The 17,294-nt window shown below is 61.9% G+C and overlaps 1 protein-coding gene across 1 annotated transcript; it reads left to right on the top strand.

Moving 5' to 3' along the window:
- The first annotated feature begins 590 nt into the window (after positions 1 to 590).
- On the top strand, positions 591 to 16,360 carry FIBCD1 (fibrinogen C domain containing 1). Its single transcript, XM_066201162.1, has 7 exons — positions 591 to 675; positions 5,595 to 6,071; positions 6,948 to 7,107; positions 7,820 to 7,956; positions 12,956 to 13,052; positions 13,254 to 13,433; positions 13,710 to 16,360. Exons 1-7 carry the CDS (start codon positions 604 to 606, stop codon positions 13,967 to 13,969), a joined length of 1,383 nt encoding a protein of 460 aa, XP_066057259.1. The 5' UTR covers positions 591 to 603; the 3' UTR covers positions 13,970 to 16,360.
- The last annotated feature ends 934 nt before the right edge of the window (positions 16,361 to 17,294 follow it).

Raw genomic sequence — 17,294 nt, 5'->3', positions numbered from 1 at the left:
CATCCCTGCCCACCGGTGGGACTGAGCCCCACCAGCTCGGGGTGTTCCACTGGAGGATGTAGGGGCGTATCTTTGGGAAGGGGGTGAGCGGGTTCCGGGGGCACCCCCCGCTCTCCCCCCCGGTGCCCTGCAGCACCCCCGATCCCGCTGGTACCGGCCCCCGCCTTACCTGCTGCCGCTCCTCCAGCTGTGCTGCCACATCTGGGCAGCTGCGGAGCCCGGGGCTGGAGCGGGGGGTTCGGGTCCGGGTTCGGAATGACTGGGGCGGCCGGGGGGCGGCGGGCGGTGCTGGGGGGGGCGGGGAGATCCCCCAGGGCATCACCGGGCGGGGTGCCCGGAGCGGGGCCGGGGGAGCCCCGGGGGGGATCGGGGCGGGCGGGGAGGGAAGATCCACCCCCGTGTCCGTGCCCGTGTCCTCCCTCCCTCCTCTTCCTCCCTCCCTCCTCCTCCTCCTCCTCCTCCGCCGCCGCCGCCGCCGCCGCCCGTCCTCCGCCGCGGCCAGCCGGGCAGCGCGGGCGGGCCAGGGGCTGCGCCGCCGGGGAGGAGGTTTGGGGGGGCTTTGGGGGGTCCGGGCACTTACTTGGGCTGGAAGTTGGCGGCGCGATGGGGAACGAGCGTTGGAAAACCGTGGGAGGAGCCTCGCAACTTGAGGATGGGCAGCAGGAGAAATCACAGGTACGGGGCGGGGGGCGGCGGGGGGTGGGGGGGGTCAGCCAGCCCGGGGGTCCCAGTGACCCCCCTAGTGTCCCCAGCGAGCTTTTCTCCCGGCGCACCCCAGCGTGGAGAGCTGCCCCCCAGTCCCCCCCGTGCGAAGCCCCTCGGGCTGCACCTCCTCACCCCCCCAAATCAATGTGTTTATTAACCTGCAGCCAGGGTTTCCCACCCAGCCCCAGGGCTGCCCCGGTCGGGCAGCGGGCGACGCTTAGGGGCTGCCACACGCCTCTGCTGAACCGCTACACGCTCTAAACTGCTTAAATAACCCTTTAAAAGGGATTGGGCATCTCAGCTCCGCGCTGCAGCCGGAGTCATCCCTCCCGGTTCGGGGACTCCCGGCCGCTCGACCCGCTCTTAACCTCCAGGAGCCCCGCTGGTTTTTTGGGGGGGAGGCCGGCGTTGCGGCGGGGTGCGGTGGAGCGGCGGCAGAGCCTGCGGTGACACGCGGGGGATCCGGCACGTGCCGGAGCCTGTTTGCACATCCCGCTGCACGTGTGCCAGCTCCGCCAGCCCGGCGTGGCCGCCCGCCAGCCACCCAGCGCGGCCGAGCAGGTAGGGAGCCCCAGAAGCCCAGGATGGTTCGGCTAGGAAGGGCCAGTAAAGATTATCCAGTTCCAAACACCTGCCACGGGTAGGGACACCTTCCACTAGACCAGGTTGCTCAAATCCCCATCCAGCCTGGTCCTGGACACTTCTAGGGATAGGCACAGGCATGGATGCACGCTGAGTGCAGGCAGGGTGGGAAGAAGGAGTGCGGAGTATGGGCAAACGTGTCTGGGGAGAGCTGGAGAACAGCGAATCTCCAGCGAGCCTGTGAGTGAAGGGAAGGAGCCAAGAGCTGGCAGTGCTGCCCTTCCTCGGCACCCAGGGGCTGGGCAAGGATGGGGGGAGCAGCCGTGAGACACGCTCGACCCCGGGTCCGCCACTTCCCTGTCCCCTGACACCCGCAGCAAGGCAAGAGAGGGGCTTCTGCCCGACTTCTCCCTTCTGCGCACCCTTCCCCTTCTCCCCGGTCAGCCCCTCCATGCCGAGCAGCTTCCGCGCCTCACTGGAGAGGGGCTGCGCACCTCGGCAGACCCCTGACCCCCCGAGAGAGAAACCAGCCTGCCCTGCCCTCCCTGGCAGAGCTCCCTCCCTGTGCGCAGCCCCTGCAGGCAGGGATTCGAGCAGTGCCATCCGTCTGGAGCTGCCATCCCCCCGGATTTGTGCCCCCCGTGGCCCCGAGGGCGAGCCGGGCACGGTGGATCCATCCCCACCACCCGTGGGGGGCTGGACAACCCAGCGCGGAGCTGGATGGGTTCGCGGTGGGTTTCAAAGGATGCACAGAGTTTGCCGTGCAGCCGGTGCTGCGATCCCAGCTCCCGCAAGCTCCGGAGGAATCCCATCCCAGCCCGCCTGGTGCTCACTCACAGAGCCGGCTCCGGGGCGCTCGTCATCCTTCCCGTCCTCTCTCCTCTCCTCTTCCCGATCCGCAGAGTGTGGCGTGCCGTGGGAGCGGTGGCAGGCAGGCTCTGGGTGACGGAGGAGAGCAGGAAAAGGGGAGCGGGATTCAGTTTACCTGCTCCGTGCCGGCGGAGCGCGGCGCTGGGCGCCGGGAGGGCGCGGGGGGCGGCCGGGACACAGCCCCGGCCCGGGGCGAGGGGACGGGGGCTGCAGCCAGGGAGCAGCAGGGCGGGATGGGCAGGGAGGGTGGAGAGGGACGGAGCAGTGGAGCAGAGCAAGGATGCGAGCTGAGCTGCTCAGGCAGCTCTGAACGAGCGATGGGTTCGGGGTGGGGGACTGACCCTTGCTGCCCTGAGGCGCCTTCAGCGCCGGGTGGACCCCGGCAGGAAGGTGGGGGTACCTGGACTAGAGTTTGCACCAGCAGCTGAGCCTGGGCAATGCAAACCACAGTGCCCACTTGCCTCGGAAGCAGAACACAGGTTCTGGTGTGTACACAGCCCAGGGGCAGAGCAGCCAGGCTGCCGGACCCCTGCCTGCCATCCCACAGCAGCGCTTGTCTGATGAGCTGGAGAGGAGCAGGGATTTTGGCAGGAGCAAAGGGGACATCCCCATCTTAGAGCATCTCCCAGGGCAGAGCTCAGCCTCTCCTGCACCACTCTCCATCCATGCTCTCCAGGGACTGACCACTTCTGGGTACCCTGAGGACAAGGCAGCTCGTGTCCTTCCCTTCCCACAGGCTGCACATGCTGGAGCTGCTTGTCCTCATCCCCAGCACGGCCAGTCTGGCTGGCTGAGTGGGCTCGGGGATGCTCTGAGAGACCTGATGGGGTCCAGAGCTGCTCACAAAGTGTGGTTGGGTCACCAAGGACCCAGCCCCCATGGGTGACCAAGTGTAGAGTTACTGCCTGTGCCAGTGCAGGGCATGGAGAGCCCGACTCAGCTTTGCACCAGGGACACAACCATCCCACAGATCCTGCCTGGGGCTCCCTTCCAGGCTCCAGAGCAGGTTTGCAAGTGAAGATCTGCCCATCGCAAGCACTACTCAGTCTCACAGCTTCTGCCCTCCCTAGGAAGGAGTGATTTGAGCTCACTGGGACCTCCAACCCAATGGATGTCCCCAGGGGAACATCAATAACCAGGGCAGGGGGATGTCCTACAGCTGTCCAAAAGTCTTGGCAAGAATTTGAAGAGCTTGAGGCCATGGAATGAACAGCAGGAACCCTAGGGATCATGAGAGTCATGGTCACGGTGAGGCAGGAGTGTGTGGCAGGGGGTGTCTGCAGGGTCCCATGCCAGCAGGTGGGCATGATGCTGCAGTGATGCTTTGCTGGAGGGGCTTAGGGGGACCCCCACCCCAATTTGGAGTGCTGTTGGTGCCACTGGCTGAGTTTCCCTCCTCTCCCCACTGCAGGTTGCCAGGTAACACAACCTGCCAGCAAAATGCCGTGGGACTCATGAAGCTGCCACCACTCAGGATCTCGCAGTCACAAGCAGACGGGATCATTTTGGAAGGGGATTGGCCCCCAATTCCCATTGCTGGTGGGAGGGCAGGGATTCTGGGTCTTGAAGGCTGGAAAGCAGCTGGATACAGCTCCCAGTGTGGTTGTACAGCCAGACAGAGCTGCGAGATTTTGGTGTGTTACAGTCCAGTTGGGATTTGTGTGGCCGTGAGAAGGGGAGCATCATCCATTCATGGCTCTGTTCTGGGAGCTCTTACTGTGCAGAGGGCTCCCTCAGCCTTTACAGCTCCTCCATGTGCCCCTCGAGCTGGGCATGTCAGCATTGTGGGGAGCAGCAGCAGCAGGATGGGAGGGCACAAAGTCCTGGAGATGAGGGTGCTGTCACAGCCAGGACAACCACAGGGACAGGGTCCATGCTCACCCTGTAGATCCCAAACCTGGCCTTTGGCCAGCAGCCACCCCTCCTGTCACTTCTGTGCTTGCGGGGTGCTGAGGGGCCCAGCTGAGCCCAGGTCCTGGGTATCCACATAAGGATCTGAGCAATGGGCGTCTCCCACCTCTGTCTGCCGCCATCCTGCTGCTCCTGCATGTCCCCTGTGCCCCCAAGCCAGGGCTCGGTGTCTACACACACCAGGCAAACTCCTCAACCCCCTGCTTGCCCAGAGTTTCCCTTATTGCCTTTGACATCTCCTTTTAACGTGCGCCGAGGGGCTGAGCCTGAGGCTGTCTCCTCACAGAGGTCCCTGCAGGTGGCTTCCCATTCAGTCCAGTGCTGTTTGCATCTGCAGCCTCACTCCATGGAGAGGGGGAGAGACCCAGAGCAAACCCTGAGGCTGGTGGGGCATCCTTGGCCCCCCGGCCAGCCCTGCTGCAGCTGGGGTCACCTTAATGCAAATGGATGCGTGAGCGGGAATGAAATGAAGGGTGCTTGAAGGAAGGTGTCACTCCAGATAGATGTGCACGGGAGGGGACAGGGCCTGGGAAATCTTTGCAGATGCAGCAATTTTCCTCTCGTTTCTGGGGAAAGTAGTCTTTGTCTCTCTGAATCTGCAGTTTGCTGCCAGCCCTGCAATTCCTTGTGACAGCCGCGGCCAGGGTCAGGGGAAAATCACAGCCTCTGTCCTGCAGGTGTAACGAGGAGGGGAGGTGGAGCGGGACCGGGAGCTGATGGGATCGGGTGGCAGCTCACTCGCTCGGCGCTGACTGTGCTGGCACTCCAGGCTTTGCAGGGAGAAAAGGCTCTTGGTGGGCATGGAGCAGGTGCCACGGGCTGAGCCGATGGGTCTGAACAGCAGCAGAGCTGCCAGAGGGGCTGGGGGGGTCAGAGACCTTTCCCACAGCAACTCTGCCTTGCCAGGAGCCTCTGGGTCTGATCCAGAGGCTTTGGGAGCAGCTCTGCCCCCCTCCCACAGGCAATGAGGTGACAAGGGGGACAGAGATACTGCCTGGCATAGCTGGGAGATGCCCTATGCAGAGCAGGTCCCCATGGTACTCCAGGCAACGTGACCCCAGCACTGACCCACAGCTCCCCTTGTTGCCCTCCCTGCGGTCCCTGCTGTGAGGGAGACGAGGTGTTTTCCCTTCTCCTCCCCATATTTGTGCAGCGGGGAGCCCCACCGGCATCTCCTGGGGAGCCAAGGCTGCTCCAGCCGAGGATCACCACAGTAAATAAAACATGCCAGCGGGAGCCGGCGGCTGCCGTGCCTTCGCTCTCGTTATTATTTCATACCCCGCTCCCAGGCGGGTTCAGCTGCTCTGCTCACTCACTGTTTGCCCGTGGCCTCCATGTTCCTGGCACAGCCACAGGGCTCCCTGGGGTCCCCACCCTCCCTCCTCTGTCACCACCCACCCCCGTGGCCAATGTCATCGCCAGACCCCCAAAGCCCGTGCGGGTTTGAGCCTACCTCTGGGATGAAGGGGAGCGGGATGGGGCTGTCCAGAGGGGTGCTGATGGCGTGTCTTTTCCTCTGCCTGCAGAGGATGAGCTGTGGGTACATCCTGTGCACCGTCCTGCTCTCGGTGGCCGTCCTCCTGGCGGTGACAGTCACGGGGGCCATCCTCTTCATGAACCACTACCACACGCCCGTCACCGAGTCGCCCCCGGTCATCAGCACCAACCCCGAGGAGGCCAACGCGCTGGTGACCATCGAGAAAGCCGACAGCTCCCGCATCAACATCTTCATCGACCCCAACTGCCCCAGCGCTGCCGGCGCCCTGGGGCGCGTGGAGGGGCTGCAGACCTCGCTGCTGCGCGCCGTCACCGACCACGACGCCGAGGCCAAGGCCACCAAGAGCCAGCAGAAGGCCCTGCTGGTCACCGTGGCGGACGAGGTGGCCAAGCTGCTGACCCACGCCGTGCAGCTGCGCGCCGACTGCGACGGCCTCAAGAAGGGGCACAGCGCCATGGGGCAGGAGCTCAGCGCCCTGCAGGGAGAGCAGGGCAGGCTCATCCAGGTGAGCCGGGGCTGGTAGGGCCGGGCAGGGCTCCCTGGGGATGGAACTCGCTGTCCCAACGTCCCTGGGGGCATGGCTGCTTGTAGCTCCTGCCCACAGCTACCAGAAGGAGCTGAGGTTGAAGGCAAGTGCTTGGGAATTGGAATTTGGGAAGTGTCTCCCTGCCAAACTGCCCCAGTGCCAGTGAGCCAGGCGTGCAGCCTCCCACATTGTGGGTGTCTCAGCTCCAGTTTGGGAGCTCCAGTCAGAGCCAAGCACAACACAGAACCTTCTCACAGGCAGTTTATGCAGCAATCAGCTCCCCCTCTTTACAGTCCCCAAAATTTCCCAGCCAATGAGCTGTGTTGAAATGCTTACCTGAGTATGGCAGGGGTCTGCTGGGTGTCATAGCAGGATCATGGCTGGATGCTCCATGCCTGACCCTCCTGGTACTCAACTCCCTCTGCCCAGAGCTGTTTGTTTCTCACTGCTTCACTTCTCTCCCCATGCTGCTGCTCTGCCACGGCCACCCCGTGTCACTGTCCCAGCCTGGGTCACCTCGGGGAACGATGAAGAGCTGGCGGCTGCCTCAGGACACGGCTATTCCTGCCGCCTCCGTCATCCTGTCCTCTGCCCAGAGGTGCTCTTTATCCCGTGGCCTGGCAGCACCAATGCACCCAGGTTTGGGGATTTCTCCTCCCTGGTGGCAATAGGTGCTCATCTGGACCCTGCCAAAAAGCAACAGGGATGTTTTATGGGATCTGCTGTGGATTTATGTCCCCACCAGCCCATAGCCTGAGCGGTGGGAGCAAGCAGAGTGGTCAGGGGGCTGGGATGGGGAAGGAATTTACCATTTAACCACAATTCCGTGTCCCCCCGCGTGTCCCCCGCCCACAGCTGCTCTCGGAGAGCCAGACCAACATGGCTCGGCTGGTGAGCTCTGTCAGCGACGTCCTGGACACGCTGCAGAAGGAGCGCGGCGGGGCCCGGCCCCGCCTCAAGGCTGACCTGCAGCGAGCCCCGGCCAGGGGAGCGCGGCCCCGGGGCTGCTCCAACGGTGAGCCTGCATCCCTGGCAGTCCCCGGGGAGAGGGATGTGCCTAGGGCTGCTCGTGGCAGGGAGAAAACCACCCAGGATGGGGCAAACCATCCTGGAGAAGGGATTTAATCCAGTGCAGGGGCTGGCAAGGAGGTGGAGAAGGAGGGAGATGGAAAGGTGTGTCCTGGAAGCGGGGGTTCTCACCGTGCAGCTCTCACTTGTCCATAAACCAGCCCAAAAGCCCCTCCACAGCCCTGCAAACCCATCTGCTCCCCACCGAGTGTAGCAGGGACACAGGCAGAGCATTCACCTCCATTGGGTGTGGAGGGTGGCCCTGCACAGGCTCAGCATAAACAGTCACATTCCTCAGCACTGGGTTGAGATGCAGCTGAGTAAGTCTGTCCTGGAGCTGGGAGCACGTGCCCACAGCCTCTCCGGGCATTGGCTCTCCCTTGTCCCCATCTGGGTCCCAGCTTGCCCTTGCCATCACAAAGGGACAAGAGGTCAGTCCCTACCAGCTGCTGGGAAGTCCCCATGGTGGTGGCATCCCCCTTGGCACTGCTCACCCTGAGCATCGGAGGAGAAGGGAGGGAAAGAGCAAAGCAGCACCAAGCTGGCAACTAGAGCTGGAAGCGAGGTTGGGAGCCTGGAAGAAATGGCAAGACATTAAATTAGATCATTAATTAACCAGCTTTCTCTTCATCCCACCCCATCCCAATGCCACGCTGCAGGCTCCCGGCCCCGAGACTGCTTTGACATCTATGCGAGTGGACAGCAAGAAGATGGGATTTACTCCATCTTCCCCACACACTACCCTGACGGCTTCCAGGTCTACTGTGACATGACGACGGACGGGGGAGGCTGGACGGTGAGCTGCCACCGTGCTGGGGACACTGGGTGATGCCACCTCTAGCCACGGGCTGGCCCTGCGCCGAGGGCCGGGGGTGGGAGATGTCGCTTTGGACACTTGGATGTGTCATCAGGATGGGCAATAAATGTCAAGGGGGCCTGGCTGTGCACCCAGAACTTGCCAGTGGTGCCAGCCAGACCCCTGAGCTGGAGCCCAGTGCCTGCCCCGGACTGGGGAGCTTGGCTGGAGCTGGACGGGGGTTTCAGGCAGGGAGTTGGATGCCACCACTGGAATTTGTCCTTCTCGTCTTATGGTTGGGGCACAGTGTGGCTGTGCTTTGCCTCCTGCACCCAGTGAGGCGGTGCTGGGGCTCAGGGCAGACCCCAAACCCAGCACACTTGGCCTCATCTGAGGCCGGGGAGCCTGGGGCACCTCGGATGCTGTGCTGATTCACTCCCTGTCCGATTCACTTTGCCACGGCGGCTGCGACGGCCCCGTGCTCACAGTGATGGGGGCAGGGAGCAGGGGGATGGGGGGACACGGCCCTGCCAGCCCCCAGCACCCCATTGCCCCAGGGTGCCAGCAGCTCTCCTTACCCTGGAGGCCACAGTTGGGGTGCCAGTAGGACAGAGAGGGGGTCCCAGGGGGTGGAGGGGTCTCACCCGGAGGGGTGGGCAGGCAGCCTCTGCCCCGAGGACACCCTGGGTGAGCCGAGCTGGCCAGCACCTCTCCAGCTGGGTGCTCTAGGAAACAAATCCCCACGATCTGATTCCCCTAAGCAGCTTTGAGCAGGGCCAGGAGGGAGCTTAGCCCCCCTGCCCTCAGGGGCTGATGAGCCTTCGACCTCCCAGAGCCCACCCTGGGCAGGAGGAACCTGTGGTGTGCGGGTTGTGCCAGCAGCTCCAGTGGGGAAACTGAGCCACAGCACAGCCCGGGGACCTCAGTTCCCCCTAGAGAGGGGAGAGGGGGACCCTTCTGGCTCCTCAGGGTGCGGAGGGTCCTTGCAAACCCCGTGCACAGTCTGCACAGCCTCCACCAGCCCCAGCCAAGCCTGAAGAGCAGCCCAAGGTGATTAGCAAAACACTCAGAGGCTTATTTAAAGCTGCTGCAGGCGGGAGGGCTCGGGTTGGGCTGGGCAGGGGGCACAGCGAGTGATTATAAGCCCGGCAGCACCGGGAGGGTCTGGGAGTGGAGTGGCACAGACACCTCGGCTCTGCCCTGCCTTGATGGGGCCAGGAACCAAACCAGGTGCTGCATCCCAGCAGTCCAGAGGCGGGCAGAGCTGTGCTCAGGGTGCACACCCCAGGCTCCTGTTTCGTGGGGCTGCTCTGCAGCACAGGGTCCCAAACGTGCCTCCAGTCCCTTGGGTGCAGGGATTGTCTCAGCCATTTCCCAGGGGCTGGGGGTGTGAGGGCACTGGCTGATCCAGGCTCCAGGTTAAACCATGGCACAGCTGGGTGCTGTGGTACAGAGCCTGGGAGATTTCCCTTCCCTTCCCTTCCCTTCCCTTCCCTTCCCTTCCCTTCCCTTCCCTTCCCTTCCCTTCCCTTCCCTTCCCTTCCCTTCCCTTCCCTTCCCTTCCCTTCCCTTCCCTTCCCTTCCCTTCCCTTCCCTTCCCTTCCCTTCCCTTCCCTTCCCTTCCCTTCCCTCTGGAGCGATTACTCCTGACATTTGGGCTTATTTGCATGTGGGTGGGTGGAAGCGATGGCAGCAGCGGAATCAATTTTGACTCGGGAGCTTGGGAGCTGCTGAGCTCAGCTTTAGCCTGCCTGGACAGCTCAGAGGCCGCGGGGAGCGGGGCAGGGGGAAGGGCTCAGGACCTCGCTGTCCCCATGGCATGATCCAGAGGCAGGGTCCTGCTTGCTCCCTGTCCCCATCCCCGGGAAGGCTGAGCAAGGCACAACTGCTTTGTCCCCCCTCGCTCCTGCCCATCAGAAGCAGGGCCAGGTTTGTTTGTGGATCTGGGTCAGTGCCCACCGGTGCTGATGGGAGCATCCACATCCTGTGCCCAGCAGTGACTGTGACTGCCGTGACTGCCCCGTGACTGCCCAGCCCAGCTCCGCCCTTGACACTCACCTCTGGCACTTCCGTAAAGTAATAATGGGGTGATAGAGGTCAAGGGAGGCTCAGCATCCCAGGAGGGCTCAAAAAGTTGCCTTTTCAGATGATGTTGTCTTCAGGATGTCTGAAAATGCCCCACGCTCCCGCCAGTGCCCCTGAGCCTCCATTCTTGTCTGGGGTAAAATCCCCTGGGATCAGTTCCATAAGCAACAGTGCTCTGTGTGCCTCAGCATCATCTCCATGCACAGCATTCATTGGGAAATGGTGGGATAGCCAAAGAATGCAGAAGAAATGGCTGTGCCAGCAGGACGAGGGCTGTGGTAACATTAGGTGACAGCTTCCAGCTTACCTGCTGTGATGGGACGCTGGTGGGGACAGCTTCGCCAGCCTGGCCATCCCCCACTGGAAGGGTCCTGGAGAGGGCTGGGGGCTGAGCAGACACTGCTGCATTGACACTGGGCTGGGGTAAACCACGGGCAGGGGGTGAGAGGAGCCTGGAGAAACACGTGCTGTTTCCAAAAGGATGAGGTTTATGTGCCAGCACAAATGGGGACAAGACAATTCTGCTGGCAGGGCCAGGCAGGAGCAGTTCCTGAGATGGGCAGTGCTGCCAGCCGTGGTGCTCACAGGCTGTCCCACAGGACTGGCACTTCCTGGAGACTGGCTCTGCACTGCTCAGCGTTTTCTCCCCGGCTGAGGCCAAAGATGTTCTCTCTGCTGTGACAGGGCTCAGAGGACACCTTGGGGACAGGGCTGTGGGGTCTGTGCCGTGGTGCCAAAACTGGGCCAGGAGCCTGAGCACTGTGGTGGTGGAGAAGTGATGGCTGAGCATGGCCCCAGACTGGGGAGTTTCAAGCCCACCAGGACTTTGGTGGAGCTGAGGGAGAGGAAGCTGCCAGTGCCATGGCAGGCACTTGGTGCTCCCATTTTTCTCTGCTTTCTCAGGGGGTTTGGCTTTTCAGGAGCCTGTTCCTGCCCCACAGGGGCAACTGGGGGAGGCAGAGAATGAAGGAGATAAATATTTCAGCTTTGCCTTTAAAGAAGGGAGGGAAATCCTTTTTGCTTAAGAGGGGGTGATGCATATTTGATGAGGAGGAAAAGAGCAGCGAGGTAGGGCTGGGAGCACGATGAGCCTGCGGGTCACTGGTGCACCCAGCATTCCCAACATCCACAGAGGGGGATCAGGAGGCTCCCACAGCCCTGCCTGCACGTGGCACAGAGGCACAGAAGGGACTGTGCAGGAGAGATGATGAGGATGGAGCAGGAGACTCAGGAGGACACAGGACCTCCAGCACTCACCAGCAACCAACCTGGTTTCCAGCCCCTTGGAGCTGAGCCTGGTGGGCAGTGGGGCACTAAAGGCTTCCCCTGGGGTGATTCCTGAGCTGTGTCAAGGCTCAGGCAGTGGAACCCTGTCCCACACACTCCCCTCGGCACCACTCAGGCAATTGGCCTATTTACAACCGTGGGTCAAAGCTGATTAAGAGGGAGCCCTGGTGCTGCATCCACCGCCTTCCCCAGGCGCCAGTGACAGAGCCCAGGTTGGCTGGGGAAAATCAGCTTCAGGCCCCTGTCCAGCCACACTGTCCCCCTTTCCCAGCAAGCCTGAAGAAAGCCCCTTTAAATGGGCTTAACCACAGCTTCTCAAGTGCTCAACGCAGGGATAAAAATTAAGGCTCTAATTCTAGAAGGTAAGTACAGCAGGATCAGAGCTGTGCCGTGCCGAGGAGCGTGCCGGAGCCTCAGCCAGCACACACAGCCCCCAAAATGCCCGTCTGGGGAAGAGCAAACCAGGGAGAGGTTCACAAGGTGGTTCTGCCCCACATGCCAGGATGAAACACTGTGCAGGAGGGCAGAAGCAGCCAAGGGGAGCAAAGCATTGTGGCTTCCCAGCTGACTTCAGGGCTCATCCACATTCCCCAGTCCTGGGATGTTGGACGCTCAGCTCGGCAACACAGCCCAGCTCTGAAGATGGGGTCCTCTGGCCCCTGGGCTGCCAGAGCCTGGGAGGGTTCTGCCTAAACCACCGAGTGCCCCAGCTGTCCCCACCACGGCCTTGGGAGCGTGGAGCTCAGTGGGAGTGGGGCAGGTTTGCTCAGCCAACTTTAATGCAATTAATCCAGGGCTAGAGGCTTAATTAAGTTCAAATGGTCGGGCATGAAGCAGCATTTTCTGGATCGCTGTCAATAAATCAGACCCAAAACTATGGATAAAAGGGGATGAAACACACAGGGCACACACACACGCTGATGAGCAGATGGGAGAGGAAAAGGGAAAGGCTCCAAGCAGAAAGGCTGCACTGAGCCCTGGGATCTGGCTGGGATCTGGGGGCTCTGCAGGACTCAGGGCAGTCACTGCCCCACAGTTAATTTCTCTGGGAGACTAATGAGGCTGTCACAGAGACGATACTTTATGATAGGGTGCTTACCCAGGAGAGCAAGGAGATCCAGGAGGAAGAAACCAGCAGCTGAGTTTTTACACAGTTCTGAGCACCCACTGTTGGCAGGAGAGCTGACGGTGACCTGGGCAGCGCATCCCGCAGGACAGAGCTCGGGTGATGCCGTCCGTGCCTCTGCTCCATGCGCAGCAGCAGACCCCGGCTCTTTGGAGGCAGCTGCAGGGCGTGTCCACCGCTCCAGGGACACCCGACCACTTCCCAAGGAGCTTCAGGTTTCAGCTCTGCTCACATTTCCGGGCGGACGACCCTGTGAAGGGTTTTACCTGAACCGACTCACCGAGCCCGAGGAGCCGGCAGGCAATGAATGATCCAGCATTTCCCCGGGGACCTCTCCCCAGCATCCCTGTGTAATCACTGAGCCGACAGGGTTTAATTTGTGCCGGTGTCTAATTAGGCAGAGGCAGGGAGAGGTGGGCAGCACGGTGGGGAGCAGAGGGGCTGCCCGGGGCACGCAGGCTGGGAGCAGCCCCACAGCTGATGCCCTTTGTGTCTCCCCAGGTGTTTCAGCGGCGGGAGGACGGCTCCGTGAACTTTTTCCGTGGCTGGGAAGCTTACCGGGACGGCTTTGGGAAGCTGACAGGGGAGCACTGGTTAGGTGTGTGAGGCTGGCTGTGCTCGATCCTGGGCGGGCTGGCAAAGCCTGCACTCCCCTGGGGAGGTCTGGGTATTCCTTTGTGGTGGAGGGGACACTGAGACAGCGCCCAAGTCCTGGGAGTGGTGGGCTGGGCAGGCAGGGAGGGGCTGGACCCACCGCATCCCCACGGGATCCCCACACTCCCCCCTTTCCCTCTGCCAGGGCTGAAGAGGATCCACCTGCTGACGGTGCAGGGCAGCTACGAGCTCCGCATCGACCTGGAGGACTTTGACAACGGCACCGCCTTCGCCCACTACGGCAGCTTCGGGGTGGGGCTCTTCTCTGTGGACCCCGAGGAGGACGGGTACCCCATCACCATCGCCGACTACTCAGGGACAGCAGGTAGGGCAGCAGGATGGGGGGGACACACCTGGGCCCATGGGCAGGGGGAGCCCACAGCCACCAGATCCCCATGCTGGGGTGTTCCAGTGTCCTCTGGCAGCAGCACCAGCTGCATCCCTGCGGCCTCAAGGAGCTGGAGGCGGGGGTGAGGTTGGGCATCTGCTGGAGGAGCCCCATTGTAGGAGCCTCACTGGGGGTGCCCAGGGGAGCCCCACGGGGCAGGGACTTGGCCCAAGGGCGGGAAGTGCCCACCAGGACTCCTTTCCCCTGGGACAGGTGATTCCTTCCTGAAGCACAACGGGATGAAGTTCACCACCAAGGACCTGGACAACGACCACTCGGAGAACAACTGCGCCGCCTTCTACCACGGAGCCTGGTGGTACCGCAACTGCCACACCTCCAACCTCAACGGGCAGTACCTCCGGGGCCACCACAGCTCCTACGCCGACGGCATCGAGTGGTCCTCCTGGACCGGCTGGCAGTATTCCCTCAAGTTCACCGAGATGAAGATCCGCCCCATCCGGGAGGAGAATTAGCTGACGGCATGAGCCCCGCTCCACACCGTGCCCAGTCCCCTGCCCTTCCCCACCACCCTGCAGACCCATTCCCTCAGCTGCCACCCTCCCCATCCTCTCTGAGGGCTTGCCCACCTCTGAGGGGCCCCTGGGGAGCACCTGCTGCCAGCGAGGGTGACTTTGGCTCCTGGGCACCCACAGACATTGCCAGACCTTTGCTTCCCACTGCCGTGGCTCCCCTGCAGCCAGAACAGGTCCTGGCCAGAGTGTGACCCACGGCCTGTGCTCATGGCTGGGGCAGAGGTGGCCAGCAGGGTCCCACAGGGAGGGAAGGGGGCTGCCTGAAGGGAAGGAAGGAGGGAGAGATGGACCAGCCCAAGCGGGCTGAGCACCTCTGGTCACCTCTGCTCTGGGCACTGACACCTGGCAGTGGGTTTGCCAAGCTGGCAAGGGACTGGGGGCACTTGTCATGGGGAATCCCAGGCCCCCCAAACCCCCAGGACTGGGATGAGGCTGCTGCTCCGCAGCTCCAGCTCCCCCCATGGTGCTACTGGTGATGGGGAGGGCTCGGCTGGGTCAGCCTGACCGTGCCAGCAATTCCTTCTCTGGACTGCAGAACGCTCTCCTCTGTCCCTGCTAGAGCAATGCAGCTGGAGAGGGACGAACACCAGCTCCTTAGTCCCTGTTGTCCCTGTCCTGACTCCTGGAGCCTCCCAGCAGGTCAGGACACCCCCAAGTGAGCCAGAACAGTGCTGCAAGGACGCACACCCAGAACTGAGCACGGCACGGAGCTGTTTTGGCAGCGCTGGGGAAACAGGGAGCACAACAAGGAAGAGGAGGAGGTGAGGAAGGCTCACTTCCCAGCACAGCTCTGCCTGCATTTCACAGCTCCTCCCTCCCAGCCAGACCCACTCGGATCCGCAAGGGACTTTTGCCATCCAAAAGCTGTGACCTTTCCCCAAACCCTTTGGGCAGCTCAGCCACATCTCCCAGTGAGCCCCCTCTGCTCACTGCTGGCCTGGGCACCCGCATTCATTTCCACCCCGGCTGAGCTGCGGCACTGGCTCGGCACCTGCAGATATCCAAAGCCTTTCATTTCCTCAAATCCCGTTAAGGGTTTGCAGAAAAGAAGCCCCGAGTGGGGCTTAGCATCTGCAGGGCCCTGATAAGGGGGCAGCAGCACCAGCTGGCCCAAGCAGGAGCTGCCATGGGGTGTGGGACTGATGTCTCCTGCTGGCTCCCTGCGACGACTCAAATGGGGGATTTTGTCCAAAAAAAAAATCCCGAGAACCAAATGTGAGCGGACTGTGGACTTGGAGGGGAGGGGACAGACAGAACCCTGCCACCCTTTACATCATTTTTTGCCTGTGCTACAGCAGAGCCCTGGCCCCAAGAAACACCATCAGACAGACGGATGGACTGAGGAGGGGAGGAAAACTCCCCCTTGTCTCCATTTCCAGGGGAGCTTAAAGCACAGGGAGATCAAAGGCTCAGCTTCCCAACTGCACCAGGTTTGTACTTCTCTGTGACTCTTCTTTTTTTTAAGCCTTGCCCACCTCGGATCTTGTGCTGGACAAGCTCTCTCACCTACTGGGTGAGTCCCTGTCTGTCTGCCCTGACAGAGATACGGACAAATGATGCATTGGGATCACCACAGCTTTTTACTCTGCCAGAGAGATCCTTCAGAGGCCTCGGGTGAGGATGAGCTCTGAGTGAAGGGCACTCAGCTCTACGCACTCCATCCATGCCCAGAGCAGCTGCTCAGGCTGGCTTTCTGGAACGATGGGAACAGGGGGAACCCAGCAGCGGCATTTCTCAGCACAACAGCAGGAGCCCTGACAGCTTCCAAGGAACTTCCTGTATTCCACTGGACCTCTCTGGAAAGGGTCCTGCCTGCACCCATCTTTACTTTCGGATCAGTTGTTTCGGTGGATTAGCTGTAGCTGGGTTTTTGGATGCTTTGGGCAGGAATGCACATGGAACCATGTGCCGGGTGGGAAGGCTCATTCCCCCCAGACCCCTCCCCTGGCGTTCTGCCCTGCCAGGGAGGGAATGTTGTACGTTGGTTTGTGGGTAGCACGCCCTTGTGTAACTGCCTGTGTCACCCAGGACTCCCCAGAGACTTTGTTTTGACTTGCACGAGAGGTATTTAATCCATGCCAAGACGCAGGATTTCCCAGGATTATTCCCAAGAGCTCATGCATTGCTCCATGGCCCCGGATTAGGTTAAACCCATCCGTGGTGACACCTCCCTGGAAAGGGGTGGGCAGGGGTGACCGTGGGTCTGGGATGTGGCCATGCACCTTCCCAGAGAAGCCCTGGGCCAGGCCGTGGTGTGTAGCAGTGCTGTGAAGTCTAGGTCGTGTGTGAGTGTGTCCAATGCTGTACATGTGGACTTTCTAAACTCCTTAATAAAAGGATCTCATCGTTACCCACCGTGTGACAGCCGGGCACAGCGTGGGGACAGGGCCAGGGGGACCTGCTGTGGTGACAGCAAAGGGAGTGACACTGAATCACTGCAGCTCCTCGCTGTGCTGGGGGGATGGCTCACGGCATGGCATCCTTGGGGATTTGCCCACCACGCTGAAACCACTCTGCAAAACAAGAGCTGGGGAGACCCAGGGGGCTGAGGAGGCTTCCCAGGGCTCCAGCCCAAACCGAGGCCCTGCAGGACATTGGGGTGACCCTGGGGCTGGGATTGGGGGGGTGGCAGATGTCTGTGCCAAGGGGACCTGCTTCCTGCTCCACGGGACAGAGCACCGAGCGATGTCCACAGTCCCTCCCCACTGCCCACTTCCCATTCCACTGCCACAGCCCAGGACAGACCTGGAGGGGACAGCAGGGTGCCTTGGGGACCACGTTCCAGCACTGGTGGCTGTGTGTGTTGACCAGGGAGGCTGGGAGCACTTGGGCATGTCCATGCGGGGCCAGGCCCTGGGTGGCTTTGGGGGTGCAGGGGTCCCCAGTGGTGCCTGTGCACGCAAACATGTGGGACCCCCAACAGCTGCACACAGGGACACACCAGCCAGATGAGGGGGACACACTTGGGCCCCCAGGTGAGACCCTGAGCATCCCTGACAACTGCCAGGGACTCAAGGCCAGCTCCCAGCTGCTCCTCCAAATGAGGCAGCAAACGAGGGCGGCGCGTTGGTGAGTGGTGTTGCTGTGTTCCCATGGTGGCAGCTCCACCAACCCCTGTCCCCTCCATCCCCCCCTTCAGCTCCCTCCCCGAGGATCCCACCCTCTTCTCTCTGTGGCCACACGTCCGAGGGGTGACATGGCAATTAGTGCTCGTGGCTATTTAATGGCCCAAGGCGGGCTGGCCGCTCATGCAGACTCAGGGTGG

The sequence above is a fragment of the Chamaea fasciata genome, unplaced genomic scaffold, assembly GCF_029207755.1.
Source record: "Chamaea fasciata isolate MVZ Bird 193981 ecotype frontalis unplaced genomic scaffold, bChaFas1.0.hap1 SCAF_20, whole genome shotgun sequence".
NCBI classification, from domain to species: Eukaryota; Metazoa; Chordata; class Aves; order Passeriformes; family Sylviidae; genus Chamaea; species Chamaea fasciata.
Note: the sequence above shows the minus strand (reverse complement) of the source record. Positions and strands in the feature narration are given on the sequence as shown.

Excerpts from the sequence above, each read along its gene's own strand:
- FIBCD1 (XM_066201162.1), top strand. The coding sequence starts at position 604 with ATGGGGAACGAGCGTTGGAAAACCGTGGGAGGAGCCTCGCAACTTGAG. Across the intron at positions 7,108-7,819 it reads GCCCCGGGGCTGCTCCAACG|GCTCCCGGCCCCGAGACTGC; the intron begins GTGAGCCTGCAT and ends GCCACGCTGCAG. Across the intron at positions 13,053-13,253 it reads GACAGGGGAGCACTGGTTAG|GGCTGAAGAGGATCCACCTG; the intron begins GTGTGTGAGGCT and ends TCCCTCTGCCAG.